At 46.1% G+C, this 20,539-nt stretch overlaps 3 protein-coding genes across 4 annotated transcripts; 2 read left to right on the top strand and 1 right to left on the bottom strand.

Moving 5' to 3' along the window:
* The first annotated feature begins 122 nt into the window (after positions 1 to 122).
* On the top strand, positions 123 to 7,278 carry wdr26a (WD repeat domain 26a). The gene is made up of 14 exons (XM_003965741.3): positions 123 to 715; positions 1,262 to 1,361; positions 1,501 to 1,557; positions 1,921 to 2,057; positions 2,305 to 2,402; positions 2,529 to 2,685; positions 2,886 to 3,024; positions 3,091 to 3,231; positions 3,740 to 3,859; positions 4,007 to 4,152; positions 4,932 to 5,010; positions 5,091 to 5,220; positions 5,316 to 5,510; positions 5,788 to 7,278. The coding sequence occupies exons 1-14, from the start codon at positions 438 to 440 to the stop codon at positions 5,808 to 5,810; spliced, it is 1,800 nt and encodes a 599-aa protein (XP_003965790.1). The 5' UTR covers positions 123 to 437; the 3' UTR covers positions 5,811 to 7,278.
* A 428-nt stretch (positions 7,279 to 7,706) lies between these two features.
* cnih4 (cornichon family member 4) lies at positions 7,707 to 10,917 on the bottom strand. Its single transcript, XM_003965725.3, has 5 exons — positions 10,789 to 10,917; positions 10,298 to 10,366; positions 10,066 to 10,178; positions 8,572 to 8,712; positions 7,707 to 8,487 (listed from the first exon to the last, which is right to left on the bottom strand). Exons 1-5 carry the CDS (start codon positions 10,855 to 10,857, stop codon positions 8,460 to 8,462), a joined length of 420 nt encoding a protein of 139 aa, XP_003965774.1. The 5' UTR covers positions 10,858 to 10,917; the 3' UTR covers positions 7,707 to 8,459.
* A 377-nt stretch (positions 10,918 to 11,294) lies between these two features.
* Positions 11,295 to 20,536, top strand: gprc6a (G protein-coupled receptor, class C, group 6, member A). Of its 2 annotated transcripts, XR_003889084.1 has the most exons (7): positions 11,295 to 11,649; positions 12,123 to 12,417; positions 14,090 to 14,899; positions 15,277 to 15,501; positions 15,632 to 15,755; positions 16,109 to 19,332; positions 19,892 to 20,535. XR_003889084.1 is itself a non-coding variant. In XM_003965740.3 (6 exons), exons 1-6 carry the CDS (start codon positions 11,447 to 11,449, stop codon positions 17,170 to 17,172), a joined length of 2,721 nt encoding a protein of 906 aa, XP_003965789.2. In that variant the 5' UTR covers positions 11,295 to 11,446; the 3' UTR covers positions 17,173 to 20,536. The 2 variants fall into 2 exon arrangements, 1 of the variants encoding a protein (XP_003965789.2); XM_003965740.3 differs by having other exon boundaries at positions 16,109 to 20,536.
* The last annotated feature ends 3 nt before the right edge of the window (positions 20,537 to 20,539 follow it).

Raw genomic sequence — 20,539 nt, 5'->3', positions numbered from 1 at the left:
CTCACTATGATGGCGATGGTCGATGGCAGCCGCTCGCCTTCTCCCCAGCCCGGTTATATAGGACCGTGCGGATGCGTGCGGACGCACAGCGGCCACGCAGCCGACGCACAGCGCGTGGTGACGTCAGCGCGCAGCTCCATAACAAGGTTGCAGCTGTCGGAGCAACAACAACAAGCGGAGCCGCAACTTCGGCGACGGAGCTGGAAGATCGGCCAAAATGCGGCCTTCCCATTAAGTTGGCGCGGCGTTCGGGCGGAAAAGCGGTCGAGCGAAGCGAACGCGGAGCCCTGGAGGCAGCCGAAGCGGACACTTGAGCTCTGCATCTGGGTCAGCGGGCCTGTCGGCGGCTGGATCGGCGCTGTTGTCCCGCAGAGCCGCGCAGAGCCTCGGCTTTAGTTTAGACTGTTGATCGTGAGAGCAGCCTAATCTGCGCTAAGATGCAGGCGAACGGGGCGCCGCAGGACACCGACGCAGAGGAGTCCTGTCGGAACGGCACCCAGAACGGGGAGCCGTCCTCCGCCGTGACGGCTCACACCAACGGGCTGACGGTCAACAACAATGGCAACACTGTCGTCAACATCAACAACAACCAGCAACCGGCCAGCAACAACGGCAACAGCGTCTCGGATGGCGTCACCAAGAAGAAGCGTCTGTCCCCGGGCGAGGAGGACGTGATCCGGCTGGTGGGGCAGCATCTCCATGACCTGGGGCTGAAGTAAGTCCGAGCGAGAACCAGCATCTTCCAAACAGAACCTTGATCACAACGCGTTTGGTTCAGAGACTCGTTTGATGACAGATTAGTTTGAATTGGGCTGTTTTTACGCATCAATCGCTCCGTTTTCTTTTAGACGCCTCAGACCTCACTTTGTTGTTGTTAAATATTAATGTAACATATGAATTTATGTGTAGCCAAAACTGGAACTAGGCCATTTTCATGTGACCCGAGCCTTGATTTAACATCCCTGTAACGAAGAGTTCATGAACAGCTCATCGGGTCTGATTAGAATGATTTTAATTCAGTTTCATTCTATTTATTTATAAATTCCGTCTACATGATTAGTTACAGAGGAGTTATTTTGTATTATTAAGTTTTGGCATCAGGAGGAAACTTTAAACTCACATATTCTTATTCATTTATCACTTTCTCTGTCTGCTCAGCCTGAACTCTTCTTTGACGTAACCCTCCATCCTCTGCGTGCACGTGCTGCCTTCACCAGTGAAGTTGTACTGGTCTTAATGGGTTTCTGTCCTCTGTCCTCAGCCAGACGGTGGACCTCTTGATGCAGGAGTCCGGCTGCAGGCTGGAGCATCCGTCAGCCACCAGGTTCCGAAATCACGTCATGGAAGGAGAGTGGGACAAGGTGCAACTGCAAGGAGACACGTGCACGCTCCTGTCCACTCTGGCAGGAATGCTGCCATTTAGAGCAAATCAAATTCCTTAAAGTCACTTGTGTTTGTGCATGAAACTAAGAGCTGGTTAATTGTACCTCCTGTCCTCAGGCTGAGAGTGATCTGAACGAGCTGAAGGCCTTGATGCATTCTCCAAGTGCTATTGTGGTAAGAGGAACCTCTGTTTCTGCCCTCCAACAGCTGCTCTCAGGACCCTTGATGAGTGTCTGGCCAACTCTTGTGGAAAAGAAAGTTAATTATTACTGGACGTGAAGCTGCCGTCCTCTTCAAGCAGGGACAGTGTTTTCTGTTCCGTGTTTGGAGGACAGAGTGGCCTGAAGGAGAATTTTAGAATAACATTTACGCTCATAAATCTGAAATCCTTTCTGCCCTTTTGAACCTGTGAGGGTGAGGACAAAGAGGGTGGAGCCAGCGCTCAGTGACAGAACCATGGGAACAGGATTTTTAGAAGCTGTTGTTGATAGTGTCCCAGGGTGACAACGGCTGCTCTTCCTGATGTTTCCTGCACAGAGGATGAAGTTCCTGCTGCTGCAGCAGAAGTATCTGGAGTATCTGGAGGATGGGAAGGTGCTGGAAGCCCTGCAGGTCCTTCGAGCTGAACTGACTCCTCTCAAGTACAACACCGAGAGGATCCACGTCCTGAGCGGGTCTGCAAACATGCAAAATCAGCCCTAACCACGTCACACAAAGCATCTGTAGTTGATAAAAGCTCTGCATTAACGAACTGTACTCGAAATGATAAAATCAACCAAGATAAAAGAGAATGAGCCACATCAAGTGTGTGTACTTTTCTCTTGTAGGTGATTTGATATGAGAGGTTTCAGAAGGTGATGTCTTCATTGCTGACGTGTCCCCCTCTGCTGTAGTGATGACTTCCTGTTGTGTGACTTGAAGGTACCTGATGTGCAGCCATGCAGAGGACCTGCGCAGCAAAGCAGAGTGGGAAGGAAAGGGCACGGTGTCACGGACAAAGCTGCTGGACAAGCTGCAGAGTGAGTAGGGGGGGTGTTAGACGTGCCTCCTGCAGCCTCTGAGGCCGTCGCCCTGAGAGACGCTCATGCCTGGCGCTCACCTACACCAAGGTTTACAGCAGCCGCTACCTGTTTCTGCGCCCACAGCGTACCTGCCGCCTTCCGTGATGCTGCCTCCTCGCCGCCTGCAGACTCTGCTCAAACAGGCGGTGGAGCTGCAGCGGGAACGTTGCCTCTACCACAACACCAAGCAGGACAGCGGACTGGACTCGGTGCCCCTGCTCCTCGACCACACCTGCAACCGGTAAGGCAACCGCGTCCCCCCGAGCAGGATGTCTTTATTTTCAGTTGTCCGCGAAGGACATTTTGTCCTTCCATGAAGCAGAATCCTGCTGAACATTGTGATGAGCAATGAATACAAACATCAGGGGTTAAAGTCCTCTGAGTCCTGTGTGTGTGTGTGTGTGTGTGTGTGTGTGTGTGTGTGTGTGTGTGTGTGTTCAGGAAGCAGTTTCCCTGCTACACCCAGCAGATTCTCACCGAACACTGTAATGAAGTTTGGTTCTGCAAGTTCTCCAACGATGGGACTAAACTGGCCACTGGGTCCAAGGACACCACGGTCATCGTGTGGCACATCGATACGGTAAATCAGGAAGTTCACCCTGCAGCAGGATGAGCCGGGATGTCTAACTTGTTGTTTGCTGGACAGGAAACGCAGCAGCTGAAGCTGATGAAGACTTTGGAGGGTCACGCGTACGGAGTCTCATACCTGGCCTGGAGCCCCGATGACACCTACCTGATAGCCTGTGGTCCTGACGACTGCTCTGAGCTGTGGCTGTGGAACGTCCAGGTACCACACCACCCAACCTGCAACAGAACCTAGACAGAGTCAGCTCACAGCAGGTCAAACTCCACTGGAAATCCTGGATTTTCAAAATATAAACTTTCTAAAAGAGTATGTAGATTAAAATTTAGAGAAAAACTTACTGAATGACTCAAGTGTGTTATGTCTGTGAAAGTCCTCACTAAGATAGAAGTACAAGGATGTGTGTGAAAACTTTCATAGCCATAATGCACTCAGCAGCTCCTGACCCTAACCATCCCAACTAACCCCCAACCCTGACCCTGACCCCTGACTCTTGACCTAAACCCAGTTCTAACCTCAACCCTCAAACTAGGTCTTAACCCTCAAACAGTCCTTTGGAGTTGTGGAGACCAGCCACAATGTCCTCACTTTGCTGGTAGAATCAGTATTCTGTTACACACCGATCCCTCGAGGTGTTGTTTATACTTATTTTGATGAATGTATTCATGGATAAAGTGGTGAATTAAAGGAATCGGACGCTGTCACACTGTAGACGGGGGAGTTGCGCACAAAGATGAGCCAGTCTCATGAAGACAGCCTGACCAGTGTGGCCTGGAATCCAGACGGCAAACGCTTCGTCACCGGCGGCCAGAGAGGCCAGTTCTACCAGTGTGTGAGTAGACCTCACCTCAGTTCATACGTTTATATCGACATGAAGACAGAGAGAGGTGAGAACCAGGACGAGTTCTCAGGTGCTGAACATTGACAGCGTTCTGGTCCAGTTTGTGCCTCTACCTGATGTCTGACTGTGTGACTCCAGGACCTGGATGGAAACCTGCTGGACTCGTGGGAAGGGGTGCGTGTGCAGTGTCTGTGGTGTCTAAATGACGGCCGGACCGTCCTGGCCTCAGACACCCACCAGCGCATCAGAGGATACAACTTTGAGGACCTGACGGACAGAAACATGTAGGTCCCAGTCAGAAAGGAGCAGCAGGCACGCACGGCCGGGAGCTGGTGATCAGAAGGTTTACTTAGAGAAACCAAAAAGAGCGGCTCGATGAAGCAGACGGCGTAGTGTGAGCAGAACGTTCTCTGTGGGGTCACTACAGAGGTTCTCTGTCCTTTTATGGCGATTACTCACGTTCAAAAGGGAAATCTGTCAGATTGAGCTTTGGAAACCAGGCTGACTAATGCAAAGCAGCTTAATCAAGCGCGTTCTTATTCCCCCACACATAAAATAGATTAACCTCCTTTCAGAGTGAGTCTTAATGGTGGAATGTTCTTCTGAAGTCGTTTCGCTGACAAGTCGAACGGCCTTTGAATCCACCGCTCGATGACACATCTGGAGGAATGAATGTCAAGTTCCAACATCTGGAGCAGTGAAAGTAGAGCTGACAAGCTCCAGATGAGTGTTAGTGCTGGATGTGCTTCATTAGCTCTGATGGTGAAACATCAACTCATAGCTGGGCCAAACGGCATTTACCTACAAACTGAAGCATTTGAGGAATTAATCCAAGAAGGATAAAGTACCACCAAGATGGTTCTCTGACCTCGACTTCCTGAATTTTGTTTTTAACGACTAAAACTAGTTTTCCTCAAAGGTGTCGGGTTAAGTAATTACTGCTGCTTTGATTTATTTGTCTCTACGGCCTTTTCGGTCATCCGTGATGTGTAATATGAGGTCCCCATGACCTCTGACCTGGGCATGGCAGTGCCTGCTGATGTTGTGTGTTGTGTTGTTCCAGAGTGCAGGAGGACCATCCCATCATGTCGTTTACTGTTTCCAAAAATGGAAGGTTAGCTCTGCTCAACGTTGCCACTCAGGTGAGCCTCCACAAGTATCCGTAAATCGGGAACGCCGTCCTTTTAGCAGCTGCTCCATCTTTGATTACGTGCACGTTTAGGGAGTGCACCTCTGGGACCTGCAGGATCGTGTACTAGTCCGGAAGTACCAAGGGGTGACCCAGGGCTTCTACACCATCCACTCCTGCTTTGGGGGGCAGAATGAAGACTTTGTGGCCAGCGGCAGTGAAGGTGAGGTTTGTTGTTGGGGTCCATGTCAGACACGGGTCAGACGGTGATCACCTGCTCAGGTGAGGAAGCTGTGCTCACGTCTCCTCTCCTCTCAGACCACAAAGTCTATATCTGGCACCGGCGCAGCGAGCTGCCCATCGCAGAGCTCAGTGGTCACACGCGCACCGTCAACTGTGTGACCTGGAACCCCATCCTGCCTGGACTGCTGGCCAGTGCCTCAGATGATGGGACTGTCCGGATCTGGGGACCTGCTCCTTTTCTGGACGTCCAGGAAGGAGAAGGACTCAATGGTGAGAACATGGAGCTGGGAGAGGACGTGCATGTTTTGGGTGACGGCTCCAAATCGATACGATCCCTATGTGAACTAATTGGTCAGATTTGGTAAATGTCTATGTTGTAATGGCCTGTAGGCCAAAGGTCAGAACCTGTTAAATGTTTGTCCTCCTTTCAAAATAAGAGCTCAAAGTTTTTCCAAATATCATTTTTGACGTCCTTTAGGCTGTCAGCTTTGTCAGAGCCGAGAGCTGAACAATGATGCTGAGAGTTTGTCTCTTTCCTGTCCGTCAGAATGTTGCAGCATGGACAGCTGATGACTTGCTGCCATGAAGCTGAACATTAAGACTCTACTTGAACGGGTGAAGCACTGAACGCTCTCTTGGCTGGACATCCATTTCCTTGAAGGCAGAACAAGTGGCGCCACGGTCGGTGTGACAACCCCAAAATGCCAGACTTGTCCTCCTGAAGCGTTCAGGACCACCCTGTCCCTCCCTATTTATTATAAATAAATAATTATGCGTGATCAATTCACTGACTGGTTTAGGCTTTGACACAGCAGCTTTTGTGAAGAGTATTTATCCTCATCTTCATCAGCAGAGCATCTCCTCCCAGGACCGGGTGGAGGAACTTTTATCTTTTGTTACAGAAGCTTTTCTTCGTCCCTCCTCCTGCTTTCATTCATGTCGTGTAGCCACGGCCGAGCGTGTCACCGTAGTGTCCAGCGTGTCCATGGCAACTGACTGTCTGACCGTCTGAGTGCAGATGGCTTCTGCTTCCACTCTGTTGTTGACCAGTGTCGTAGCCGCCTCCACACACCGGCGCCATCCTTGGGACGCTCCTTTGCTCTTCTGCAGTTGTTACGTGTTGAGTGTCCGCTTTCAGTCAACCATAAGGAAGATTTTTTATTAAAGAGGTTCCGTTCTAAATGTAAGGTTTCTAATTTACATATTTGTTAATAAATCCACAAAAAAGGCTTAAATATTTCCTGGAACAACTACTGAAACAGAAAGATGTCATTTATGCGGGACTGTTATGGCTGAGTGTGTGTTTAAGTGTGTAAATGTGTGTGTGTGTGTGTGTGTGTGTGTGTGCTGAAGCAACAGTGCAATAATAACGGAGTTGTGTAAATCAGACAATGATTTCGGCCACCGATCTTGTTTTATTTGGTCCTGATCTATGGGTGTGAAACGGCCGGCCTCGTCACAGGACGCTCATTTTGTGTTGAATAATCGGTGACTAACAATCTGTACACGCGTGTGTATCATGAAGTTCACGTATCCTCCCAGTCAGCACAGCAGTCTTGCCTCTTCTGATGTGTTTGCTGTATATCTTTGTGTTCTGGCATGTTGTGAGGTAGTGAACAAGTTACAGGCAGAATCTTGTGTTTCCATATTGTTTTTTTACCTCTCTGAATTAGCTATTTCATATCTGCACTACTGTAATGCAGCGCTAAGGATTACCTGTAACAGCTAAATGGAAACAAATGTTCAATTCAGAGTAATTGTGCTCAAATCGACAAAGACCTCGGGACCTCCGTTAACCTGCTGAAACCCTGTCGCCCATCACCAGCATCCACCCATCACAGGAGACGCCATGTAGATAGAACACAAACACAAATGACCGATGTGGTGTCGTAGGGTTTTTATAATGTAGGTACTTTTATTACATGCAGGCAGTTATCACACTTTAATGTATTTGAAAAAGTGATTGTATTGTCCTGTATTGTTGTGTAGGAGCAGTGTCATGTATGGATATTTTAAATAAAGCTTTCAGGGTTTTAAATCTCCCGTCCCGGTTGATTATCAGAACACAGAAGTTCAGTCAGGCAGTTGATTGAATGACAACACCAGCGTGTTTGGGGTGTGTGTGACGTTTGGAGGCACGCTGACAGAATCACGCCTCTCTAAACCCAACCCGTCCAAGCTGCTAATCAGCCAGTTTGGGTTTATTGTATTACCCACTGTTGACGGAGGTGGGGGTGGTGCCCCGGAGGGAAACTGCCCCCTGGCCAAACCTTGGAGGAATGAAGCAGGTGGCGACCCCAGCTGGTACCACTCAGCAGCTTCGGCCTGACCTGGCCTCGGCACCGACACACAACTACCAGAAAAACAGGAGGTTCCAGCTCGGCAGATGTTAAATAACATCCGGCGCTCCCGTGAAACTGAAGTGTAGTTCATCAATTAAAATGACACAATCACCAAAACAAGTGCTCCCAGTGTCTGATTTCTAGCTTTATTTAGAAAAGTGACATTTTGCTTAAAAAAATAAAAGCTGGTGTCTGAGGGGAAGTCACCAGCTGGTCCCACTGCAAATGTCACACCTCAGCAAACACACAACATCACTCCACCCCTGCAACAGGCGGGACGCGAACACAGCAACACAGACTGAAACCATCATTTTATTGCCTTTTTAAATCAACGCTCATCCCGCCATGGTTGCCATGTTTATTACAAGTCTACACCCTCCTCAAATCAACCACTAGATATAGGAAAGGGAGATCAAAGGAGCCAACAAACCATGTGATTGTAATCATGTGTCATGTGACCGCACAGCCTGGAATCATGCGTGCAGATCAAGATTGTTTAATCAGCGTAGTGAGGAAAAATGTTTGTCAGCTGTTCAGAAATGTCTGCCACAAATGAAAAGGAGTGTGCTGAAGGATGGATCAGACCGTGTCGGGCAGCACAACAGGTGTCACCATGGCAACTTGTACAGTACATTCACAAAAGTACAACACTAAACACAACTGTTGTCTGCGCTGTAGAAAGAGAAACGATGGAGTGACCATTACAGCAACACATCAGCTGTTGTTATTTTGTCCTGCTGGCATAAAACATGTTAAATTAGACTAAAGAGACTGAATAGAAGTCAGAACAGAGACATTTGACAAGACAGGCAGAGGTGTAAACAATAAACTCCCCTCCGATGGGATGATTTCAGTGCATTTGCAGGATGGACGGACTTCAGTCATTTATCAGCGCCAGGATCATGCTGGAAAAACCACAAAGGTCTACGTTAAAAGGGCAGCTTATACTTCCACCGCGTTCAAGTTGCAGCTGTGCCACCGTCTCTTACCTGTACAGGTAAATGAAGAAGCAGAGGAGGTGATATCCCAGCTTAATCATGCTCTCCTTCATGTGGGACTTGAGCTGACCCCGGTTATGAATCTCGGTGGGATCAAACACACCCATGTTTCCCATCGGAACCTTTATGCTCCTGAGGGGAGAGCCAGGAACTTCCTCAACACCCAGCAGAACCTTGTGTGACAGCTTGCTTCTTTCATATAATGGGAGGACTGTTATAACAAGGAATGTTACCCTAAGTCGGTCCTAGGCGAAGCTAAAGATCTAAAGGTCCTTCTTCTCAGAGTCACATCTCTGCGATGTAGAAGAAGAACAAAACCCTCATGGACGATAGTATGCCCACACTAATCTATCTGACATTATCCTTCTGGCCCTTTTACTGCCACAGATCATCACGAGGCCTGGACCAGCACATGAGCAGAGGCAGATGTGTGCATGACGGTTGCCTTACGATGCTGTAAACATAGCAGCCAGCACAGACTGGGGAGCAGGGCTGGAACATGAACTCGAGTCCCTGCAGCCACTAGTGGCACTTTGAAACCAGGGCCAACATGAGCTCACTGGTGTTGGTGGCTGCAGTGGTCCAGGAGCCCACTGGTGGCTGAAGCAGCCGTGTTACAGACAACCCTGCAATGACAGGCTAAGGATGAATATGGTGGTTGTCATGGCTATCGCTCAGGGGATGGAGCGGTTGCCCTAGTGATATGCCATGACATTAAAGTGCCACTTTCAGCCCACACTGTGGGAAGGGTAGTACAGACACACAGCCTTGTACTTCTATCTTTGTGAGGTCTTTCCCAGCTCCTAAGCCTACCCACCAACACTAACCACAACCTTAAAAAGAATTGTTAACCTTTAAACAGACCTTTATATTAACCAGACAAAATGTCCTCACTTTGCAAGTAAACAGTGTGTATTTCACATGTCTTGAATTCATTAACACCCCCACCCACCTACACCGTGGAGTCTGAACAGTCGAGGACCCTCTTTAGATCTTATTAATGCTGCTGATGCCATTTGCTGCCTGATTATGCTGCTGCTGCTATGAAATGGTAAATATTTTCTTCCTGACATTTTTCCCGTCCTATATCTAACCGGGAGTAAACCAGACAATGGTCAGCATTAATGTGGTGATAAAGTTCAACTCAATCAAAACTCAACCAAAGTGATCTCCAGGTATTGTTGGCTGAGTTGAGGCCCTGAATGAATCATGCTTGTATAAGGTCTTTATTACACATGACTAGTTCAGAGCTCCACACATAATTTTAAAATATGCATTTACAAGATGCGTGACAGTAGCTTGACAGCCATGCAGGATCCACATGGCTTAAAATAATGTTTGCTGAGTTCAGGTATGGATACAAGAACCTCCATTTATCTTTGTTATATTCTATAAACTACGGTCATCCAAACATGGTCCAAAAGTGTTTATAAAACTGGATCATGTGCTATGATAAAAAGCTTTATGAATCCAGTTTAAACATACCTGTAAATGTCCCAGGCAGCAACAGGAAGGTTGAGAAGAAAGATGAACCAGTGCATGGAGACCAGCATCAGCACCGTAGACAGACACTGTCCGACTATCTCTGGAATCACCCACTGCAACAACAAACACAATTAGGATCTTTGGCTCAAACCACTGTATACACAAGTAAAAAGGGTTAGTGAGCATGTAAATGATGTGTTATAGCAGCTCTATCCTGAATAACCCAACTTACTTTATTCAGCTTGGAGCAGCAGGCCCGAGCATTGATGTAGTCACATTCTAAATCAGACAGGGTGATAATCTGAATTTAGAGTTAAGAATAAAGTTGAAAGAACAGTGTTTCAAAAAAAGTCAACATTTCATTCTCTACTACCTATACAAAAAAAAGTATATTAAAAAATAAATACATAATTGTGCTAATAGATTGCTAATCAAACTAAAGTCCACTAAGCACTCAACGTTTCCATAATTACTTGAAACTAAGTGCTATTCCTTTGCAAATATATTAGACATAAGTGTTTCTGGATATGTAGCAAGAACAGCCAACTCTCCCAGACATTAGATGCTTTAAGTTTGAAGCTAGCATGAAGCTAGCATGTCCCCTACACCTACGACAGCAGTCAATGTATCAACTCCTATCAAAAAATCTGATGACTTTTCTGCAGTGTAGGTGAATCATTTGATGTATTTATTTCTGCCTGAAAACAGGTCATAAAAGGATACAAAATAGACCGAAAGGAAAATCAATGCACAGCAGTCGACAAGTGAGAGGATGAACACTACCGCTTCCATTTTTCTTCACTTCCGGCCAGGCGGCATCGGCTGGTATAGTGAATTATTCTGCCACAGCACTGCCCCTAGCGGCCAGGAGGACAACAACAGGCAGATTTACGTATTAAATTTGGATTTTGAGTTTAGGCGAAGCTAAATTTTTTATTTGTTTGCATAATGTTTCCTTGCTAAAACCGATATATTAAGATCTTTTTTTATTTTTAGTACATGTACATTTCCTAGATTTTATAAACACATGAACAGTTATGTTTCTCACAAACAATTAAATAGCATTAGTGAAGATTTTCTTAAACAGTAGTTACATCACAAAATTATTAGCAGAAATTATGATGTAACTTGAAGTGGAACATAAAACCATTTCTTGTGAGCTCTGCTTAACCTACTCACTGCTCAGAAGTGGGCAGGGCTGCAGGGGAGAATATGAGAATTTCAAACTATGAAGGAGGAAGCAAGAGGGAATTTTTTTCTAGCGTGCTGAAGATGTTTAGAAAAGGACAGTATCACTCTGCTGCAGGCAAGGAGGAACAGACAGAAAGAAGAGAGGGGGAAGAAAGTTTAGTAACCAAACTCAGAGGAGGAAGACTGTCCCATGGCCATGGTTGGTTTCATTATAAATGTGCACATCACGCTTTTCTTTTTAATCCTGAAAATTGGCCGTGATACCGTTGCGAGTACCAGCCTACCAGCAGCGACAGCCCCAGGAGATATCATAATTGGAGGAATATTTCCCATTCACGAGGATGTTGACAAAGAAACCGAATCTTTTGAACCCCACATCAGGCCGTGTATCAGGTGAGCTCATTCATCCATCTCTTATAGAACTTTGAGAGCAAAGAAGAGATGAAATTGGGACTCAGGTGTTGGGAGAGGGAATGACAGCTTATACATTAGTTGAATGTAAACAAAAATGCTCAAATAACAACCAGAAAAATCTAAAAGGCTATAAAAGAGCGGGATTATTGATGTAGGGTATGTTAGGTATGAGCATACGTGCGCTCACATGCATGTATTGCATGTGTATGTTTATGTAGCTTAATTTTGTTGCCTTAAACATTTGACATGTGCAATGACAAAGTTTAATCTCGTGTGTGTGTGTGTGTGTGTGTGTGTGTGTGTGTGTGTGTGTGTGTGTGTGTGTGTGTGTGTGTGTGTGTGTGTGTGTGTGTTCAGGAAGCAGTTTCCCTGCTACACCTAAATACTAAATTGTAGTCCGTCCTTTTGGTTGTATGAAAGTAATTGGAATTCTGGCTGGACTGTCTACTTAGGTTTCAGCAGAGCGGCTTTGTACTGGCGCTGGCTATGATCAACGCCATAGAGGACATGAATAAATCTCCCCCGCTGGCTGATGCCAACATCACTTTGGGCTATCGGATCCTGGATTCCTGCTCTGACGTCAGCACAGCTTTGAGGGCCACAAACGACCTGATGCAGCAGGGCAACTGCAACAGCTCGGGCAGTTCTTCCTCCTGTGGCCAGCCAATCATGGCTGTTGTCGGGGCCTCTTACTCAGAAACGTCCATTGCAATTGCAAGACAACTGACTCTGCCGATGATTCCTCAGGTAAGACAGGACCAAGAGAATCTATCAATCTATCAATCTATCTATCTATCTATCTATCTATCTATCTATCTATCTATCTATCTATCTATCTATCTATCTATCTATCTATCTATCTATCTATCTATCTATCTATCTATCTATCTATCTATCTAATAGTTATGTTACACAATGGTCAAGAGGCAGCATTAGAGGCAAAAAGGCAGAACATAAAAGCAGATACTACCATTATAAAAGTGGGAGATATAAACATACAGACATACATTACAGATGAATAGCTATAAGCCAGAGCCTCCATCCTGTGCTGTGTGCAAAGATATTTTTAAAAGCTGAGGACAGGATGCATGAGTGCCAGAAGACTCCAGTCAGACCTGTAGTTGAAATATTCGGCTGAAGCGGGGACGACAGAGCAGCAGCCAGTTTGGCTGGTTCAGATCAAATGTGTCAGATTTGTTCATGTTTGTGATGTTTCCTAATCTTTGTGTTAGTCAGGTGACTCACAGCAGCGAGGAATCAATATGCAAATGACAATAAGTTGTGTTTATCTATGAAGGCAGAGGATTGGGCAGTTAGTTAAACTTGTGGCTCGTCTTAAAGACATAAAATCGCCGATGACCTCAAGTTTCCTTCTTGATTTTATCAAAACCAAGTCCTTAAGGTTTGTTCCAGGGTTTTGGAACCAGTCTCATCATCTCAGCTGTGCTGCAACAGGAACACAAACACGATCCACTGACAGGTGGAACTTTCTTTAGCCGCCAACCATCAGCGGCACCTGGAGGGAGTGACGATGTTGAGAGTTCCAGTGAAGTCAACATTCCATAATCACGAGTTGGAAAAAACAAAGTAACTCTTGTGTTGTTCAGGAATGTCAGTGGTTGTTTGTTGGGTTTGTAATGAGCTGGTCCAGGATGGTCTCAGCCAAAGACAGCTGGGAGGGGATGGAGGGATGGATGATGGATGGAGGGATGCTGCTTTATCAGGTCAAGAGCTTTTCTTCTTCTATGCTTCAGGACCAGCGCAGACGTGTTTTCAGCCCTCCTCTATTCTTGACTGTCGGTCAACAACCTGAAACTGGTGAATGATGCCTGTTTGCTCAGTGGTGCAACTGATGAAATGGTCCATTGTTGTTGAGGGTCAAAGTCTGTAGGGGTGAAGAGAGGTGCTTACGATGGTCTGGTGTGGAGGTGACACTTGCTGTCTCTCCTCTGGTGAGAGAAGGTTTCTAGAATTTGACATTAACGGGATCTCAGACTCGTCTTTCCAGGATGTGCATGTTATTTCTGTCCTAGGAGTGTCTCTCTTGTTATCAGTGTGGCTGAACAGCTGAGTCATGTCTGGAGGAGTTCTGTGTTGAGTTCATGTGTAAAGGGATTAGTTTTGTTACTCAATGCAGCCGAGACTCAGGGAAGTGTGAGAGTCTAGTTACACATAATTGTGTTAGTACGTTTGTACTTCTACTCTGGTGGCACCTTTTCTCAAGCACTAACGTGCACAACCTGATGAGAAAAATCCCCTTTTGTATAACTTAAGTCTAAGATGGGAACGCCAGAGATTATTTCATTTTTGTGTTATCGGTGTGACCTTCGGTGTGACTTGTTGTTTCACCCCTGAGGTCACATGGAGACGTGGCACATGGGCGGGCTGACAGTAATGCTATCGCTTCTATCTTCCCCAGATCAGTTATTCCTCTTCTGCTGTGCTCCTGAGTGACAAGACTCACTTCCCTGCCTTCATGAGGACCATTCCAAATGACAAGTATCAGACGACAGCAATGATCACCTTACTCAGCCACTATGGCTGGAACTGGGTGGGGATTATTACCACAGATGGAAGCTATGGACTCTCAGCCCTCGACCAGTTTGTGTCTCAGGCTTCTGCAAAGGGGATCTGTGTGGCCTTCAAATCCATCCTCCCTCAGTCTGTGTCCAGCCAGGACACCAGCTCAGCTATCACTAAAACCGCCAGAACCATCTACAAGAATCCTAAAGTGCAGGTCATCATCTCATTTGCAAAGCCATCCCAAATGAAGTTCCTGTTCCACAAACTTAAGAGCATGATGCTGAAACCCGGTGAGACTAATGGGGAGGGCCGAATGAGGAGAGTGTGGGTGGCCAGTGACAGCTGGTCCACCTCCAGATACATTTATGGTAACCTAACTCTGGAGGACATTGGTTACGTTTTGGGCTTCACTTTCAAAAGTGGAAATGTGTCATCGTTCCGGGAGTACCTGGAGCAGCTGGGGGCACCAGAGGAGAACATCAAGATCAACCCCTTCTTGCAGGAGTTCTACATGCACATGAACGCTACTGCTGTTGGTTCTGGAGAGGACAAACATGTGCCTGAGGCTTTGAGGAGCCTCTGGGAGCACGTTCATGCAGACCTTATCTTTAGCGTTGAGATGGCTGTAAGTGCTATCACTCAAGCTGTGGCAACTATCTGCAGGAGAACAGACTGCAAAACCCTTGGCAGCGTTCAACCCTGGCAGGTATGCACATGTCCAATCACCTGAATAAACAGAAGTGAAGGCCAAATCTAAAGATACGCTGCAGACATCTTAGAGACATGTCTCTCTGGTGACACCTGCAAGAACATTAGCTGGTGATCTGGCTCCCACTGCAAAAGTTGGAGCATCGCTGAGCTACCGTTCACTTAATGCCCTTGTTAACACTTTCAAAACCTGTCCTGCGTCTAATACTTCATGTCGCCATGGTGACACTGGGCATAACAAGATTATCCATCGTTTTATCATCAGAATTAGTTTATTTTATTTATTGAATGAATCTACATCCTTACATGTTGGAAAAACCAAAGTCTCATCCAAGGATCTCTCTTAACTTGAGTGATGTGGTCCATGTTCTGTAGGTGCTGGCAGCTCTCTGGATGCAGGAGTTCAAACTTAGACAAAAGAGCTATAAGTTTGACAGCAGTGGCGACATCAACATGGGTTATGAAATCGTCATGTGGACATCTGTAACAAGTGAGATCAGCGTCCACCATGTTGTAGCTGAGTACCACCCTCTGTACAGCAACATCACCTTCATGGAGCAGCACAACTTCACCACAAAGCAACTCCTGGATGACCTGAAGGTTGGACCTCATATAGTTACCCTCATGAACAAAGAGTAGCCCTCATCTTCATGTTGAAAATGTACTGAAGGCAAAGGTAACTCAGGAAGCTGTTTACAACCAGTAATGGCTCATGTTGTGTCCACAACAGCAGGTGGTCTCCAAATGTTCCAATAGCTGCATTCCTGGACAATTTAAGAAAACATCCGAGGGTCAACACACGTGCTGCTACGAGTGCATCAACTGTACGGAGAACTACTATTCCAACAGCACAGGTAGGAACCTGCAGCCCTCCAGCTGAACGTCACCACGACTGACTCAGCTCTGCTTGTTATGAATCCTGCTAGAACTTCATTTAGATTTGTGTTGGTTTCACAAGTGGAGCAGCTGATGGAGTCCCCTATGTGCTCTTAGTGTTTCCACAATATTTCCAAACCCTCATAGTGAGTAAGACAGCGACACGAGGCAAATAAATCCAACCAGCATTGTCCTTATAAAACCTGCCCCGCACACACACACACACACACGCACACGCACACACACACACACACACACACACACACACACACACACACATTCTCTCTCTCTCTTCTCATGTAACCCTGTTGTTGTGGACCTTTGTCTGTAGATATGGACCAGTGTCTGAGCTGTGATGCAGACACAGAGTGGTCTCCAAAGGGAAGCTCCAGCTGTATCTCCAAAGAGCAGCTCTTCTTCTCCTGGAACGACATCTTTGCTGTCGTTCTCCTGGCGTTCTCTGCCCTCGGGATCCTCTTGTGTCTGTTGACATCAGCTCTATTCCTGTATCAACGTGACACTCCGGTAGTGAAGGCCGCCGGAGGACCCCTGAGCCAAGCCATCCTCTTCTCTCTGGTGGTCAGTTACATCAGCGCCATGCTGTTTGTTGGCGAGCCCAGCAGTCTCCAGTGTAAGGCCCGCCAGGTGCTCTTTGGAATCAGCTTTACTCTCTGTGTCTCTTGCATCCTGGTCAAGACGCTGCAAATCCTTCTAGCCTTTCAGTTCAACCCTGCGCTGCAGAACATGCTGAGAAAAATCTATCAGCCGTACGCCATCATCACCATCTGCGTGGCCTTGCAGACGGCGACCTGCATCTGCTGGCTGGTCCTCCTGAGCCCGTATGCTCACATCATCAAACAACCAACCACTCTTTTGCAGTACTGCCACGAGGGTTCGTATGTGGCCTTTGGGGTGATGCTAGGCTACATAGCTATCCTGGCTTTTGTGTGTTTCATCTGTGCCTTCAAGGGACGCAAACTACCGGAGCAGTACAACGAGGCCAAGTTCATCACCTTCAGCATGTTGCTGTACCTCATTTCCTGGCTGCTCTTTGTCCCTATTTATGTGACAACATCAGGGGTGTACCTGCCAGCAGTGGAGATGGTGGTCATCCTCATCTCCAACTACGGCATCCTCAGCTGTCACTTCTTCCCAAAATGCTACATAATCTTTTTCAAAAAGGAGCAAAACACCAGAAGCGCTTTCCGGAAGAATCTGTACGAATATTCCAGCAAACACATGGAGTCATCAGGCAGTTCTGGGTCTAATGGGCAGCACTTCAGCTGCGATCTCCCCCCCGTCCCTACACTCAGCCCTGTCACAGGGCCCACGCTGACATCCAGCTACAAACCCTCCGTCACACAGCAGTGTCATAAGAGGAGCATCAGCATGTAGAACTCTTTATCTTCCACCATGAAATGTTAATCAGTGTAAAGGGGATGTAAAGCTCAGTTGTAATCAATGGTTTTATTTTATTTTATAGAAAAAACTGCTTGGTTTCTCCAGAGGTTTGTGTGAAGAACTGCCAAGAATGAGCAATTGGAAAGTTAAGAGGTTCAAATCATTCTTAAAGATTATTGACCGTTTTAGGCAGATTGGAACTCAGAATGTATTGAATAGGAGTTGAGGAGTTCTCATTTGTTCATTTGTTAGCTGAGTCTGAGGTTCATGTCCGTGCCATATGAATGGATTAACTATTACTGTGAAATATAAATACTTTGTTATTTACGTGAGACTGCTCCTTGTGTCTGGAGAGTCTGTATTTATAGGCTGCCGGAGTATATATATATACATGAAAATGGTAGCTCTGATAGACCTGTTTCCTACTGTGAATTGACTGGATACATACAAAGTGTGGAGAGTTCTGAGAGGAGGTCTTAGGGTGACCGGTCTGTCAACACGTTTATTCTCACTTGTCTACGCATCAACAATGCCTCAGGGTTTGTTTTTCGTTCAATGTTCACATCCCATGAAGCAGAAATCAGAGCTGGTAATGATAATCACACTTCTAAATAAGAGTTGGACTCTTCTACTCGGTCACTCCTGCGTGTTCAGCCGTTTAGACATTCACCATAAATGTGATGTGTGACTCCAGTGCTGCACATTCATGTCTGCTGTGAGTATTTTCTTCAGTCAATATCTGGAGGAATCGGGAACAGAAGAGAAGATGTTTCAATAGCAAGGTCAAACCTGATCGACCCTCAGAAGAGAACAGGGAGGATGGATGCAGTGGGCACATCGGGGTAAACAGAATCAGATGCTGCTGCTTCTCAGATTTCATGGCTGTTCTGAACTGGTCAGCCTGGTTGAGCAGCTGAAACAATAGTGTTAAGCCACACACACACACACACATACACACACACACACACACACACACACACACTGGTGTTTGTCACACAATAAACAAGCAGGTGTCCAATAATTAGTGACTGCAGGGGCTACGGGAATCTGAATGTGTTGCTATAGAATCATTTTCTCCTTCCTGGAGCAAAAACTTAGTTGTAATATGACACAAGTGAGAGGAGGGTTCAGCCAGCGTATATTCCCAACCACCAGCCTGACTCAGGTGTTTCCTCCATCAGACTTTAATGTCCTTTATCACCAACTCCGCTTCAATGATCTCTGGGTGCTGCGGGAGAAGCGAGTTTTATCTAAAATAATAGCTGAAAATGATCTAAAATCATAGCTGAAACCTTTATTTAAGCAACAGTTTTAGTGAATCACAGCTAGTGCTGGAATAAAACCTGGGATATCTGTCTTATCATCATATCGGAACACTCTTCAAAAGAAAGAATTTCAAGAAGATCTGGATTTTTAACCATCCAACACTTTATGAACACTTCTTGAAGAACAGCTGAGCTCACAACAGCTTTAATCCAACAATCAGTCCTCCTGTTCCCCGGCTGACAGCTACAACAAAAGAACTGCTTCCTGCAAAATAAACAGCCTTACAAATATTTCCAAGTTGTAAAACTGACATAATAAAATAAAAAGCAACAGTAGTTTACTGAATGTAAATGGGTTTCCATTAAGAATTTCTTCAGAATCAGTCGATTAAAAATTCACTTACAGTAACACGTTTGTACCACTAGACGGCGGTTAAACGTCTGAAACGTACAAAAATATAACAATTTCCTTATTAATCATTAATTAAATGATTTTACCTTAACAAAAACGGTGAAAAAAGCTCTTTTTGCTGTGCTGCACAGCTCATTACCAGCACAACCCGGTGCTCTCAGAACCCTCCCGAACTTGTGAATTTAAGATGAGCTAACTGGGCTTTGAGCTCAATCTGAACACAAGATGATTATTATACAGATATTTCCTGGTGCATTCCAACTAAAAGGAGGGCACTTTCTGTTCTAACTAGGGCAGAATGCCACAGCTGAGCACAGAGACTTGGCAGAGAGGGAGGAACAGGTGGAAACCAGCCAGGAACCTTCAGCCCGAGATGATAGAACAGAAGACTCGAGTCCTTTTCAACAAACTTGACACTTGATGAAAGTTTTTCTTTGGACTTATGACAGTGTTCTGTGACTGAACCATCTTGTCTGGGTAGGTTGAGGATTTCTTCCTCAATTCCATAAAGCTGTCAGGCTCCTCTTGAACCATAAACCTGTTTGAGTGGCAGCTTTGTTCACTTTGTTCTTTGAAAACCCTTTTCTGGACTTGATCACATAGATTATCAAAACACTGTACTGTGACCTTCAACCTTCAAGTTTGAATTGGCTCAAATAATCCCAATTTATATCAGGCAGAAAGAGTGTGAAACTTGTCTAATACCAGTGCTCATGCACGTGCTTTACCCAAGAGTCTAATGACTCTCCCCTCACCAACTTGCTGTGAGGAGAGTTGGTTTAAAACCAGGCTCTAAATGTTCTTTAAATGAGCGACACTGTACAAATACACTGAATTTGATAAAGCTTCTCATGTCATTAACAGGCAGTAAGTGCTGTATTTTTTAAAAGAACACTTCATTTTACATCCCCTTTCACCCTGGGATCATTATTTGAAATGGTTTGAGATTCCTTTCTATTGTTCAGTCCAACACTAACCGGAAGCATCATGTGTCCCTGCTCTCATGCTGACACATTTAATTCTGACCCTCCGACAGCCTCCAGTCCTCCATGGTCCAGCCCCAGTTCTCCCATAGTTGGCTCAAAGGAACCTGCTGCCATTCTTCTGCCGTCCACAACCTGTTGGAAACAGATGAGGAGCTTCCACAAGAGGACAGGACATTCTGTCCACAAGTGCTCCTGTGAATCTCTGAATCTGAATCTGAATCTGGATCTGAATGAAGGGAGATTCAACATTGCATGAGAACAGTTCAGGTGTAGAGGACAGGTGTGAATAAATTTGTGCTGCAGAGACACTAGATTGTGAATCAACCTGCCAAACCAGCTCTGGATGATTGGATTGGCGCCGTAACAACGCGTCAAAAGACAATAAGGCGAAGCAGTGAAAACATCACCATAGGACACCTTTCAGCTCCGAGGACGTCGGACCTGTTTAATCCGCTTCTTCCTCCGTCTCACGTCAGAAGGGCGTGACTGGAGGAAGCGCTGGGAATGGTGGTGCCTGTGATGAAGGGCTGCGATGTGACACACTGCCACCGCCTTGTGCGTGACTGCGCTCTCAGGCACATCCGCCTGTCATGTTGGTTGAAGGGAGAGGAGCATTATTTACTTTTCATTCCAACTTGAATGATCATCAAAGAAAAGCTGCAGAATAAAGAGGCTGGAGGCGAAAGGTCTAGACTAGT

This window comes from Takifugu rubripes, chromosome 7 (assembly GCF_901000725.2).
Source record: "Takifugu rubripes chromosome 7, fTakRub1.2, whole genome shotgun sequence".
Lineage (NCBI taxonomy): Eukaryota > Metazoa > Chordata > Actinopteri > Tetraodontiformes > Tetraodontidae > Takifugu > Takifugu rubripes.
This window is presented reverse-complemented; position numbering and strand designations above follow the sequence as displayed.

Coding starts and splice junctions, on each gene's coding strand:
- wdr26a (XM_003965741.3), top strand. CDS start 438: ATGCAGGCGAACGGGGCGCCGCAGGACACCGACGCAGAGGAGTCCTGT. Junction 1,362..1,500: donor TGGAAGGAGAGTGGGACAAG/GTGCAACTGCAA, acceptor TCCTGTCCTCAG/GCTGAGAGTGATCTGAACGA. Junction 2,686..2,885: donor CTCGACCACACCTGCAACCG/GTAAGGCAACCG, acceptor GTGTGTGTTCAG/GAAGCAGTTTCCCTGCTACA.
- gprc6a (XM_003965740.3), top strand. CDS start 11,447: ATGGCCATGGTTGGTTTCATTATAAATGTGCACATCACGCTTTTCTTT. Junction 12,418..14,089: donor CTCTGCCGATGATTCCTCAG/GTAAGACAGGAC, acceptor TATCTTCCCCAG/ATCAGTTATTCCTCTTCTGC. Junction 15,502..15,631: donor AACTCCTGGATGACCTGAAG/GTTGGACCTCAT, acceptor TGTCCACAACAG/CAGGTGGTCTCCAAATGTTC.
- cnih4 (XM_003965725.3), bottom strand. CDS start 10,857: ATGGAAGCGGTAGTGTTCATCCTCTCACTTGTCGACTGCTGTGCATTG. Junction 10,179..10,297: donor GCTGCTCCAAGCTGAATAAA/GTAAGTTGGGTT, acceptor TTGTTGTTGCAG/TGGGTGATTCCAGAGATAGT. Junction 8,488..8,571: donor TTCTTCATTTACCTGTACAG/GTAAGAGACGGT, acceptor TGGTTTTTCCAG/CATGATCCTGGCGCTGATAA.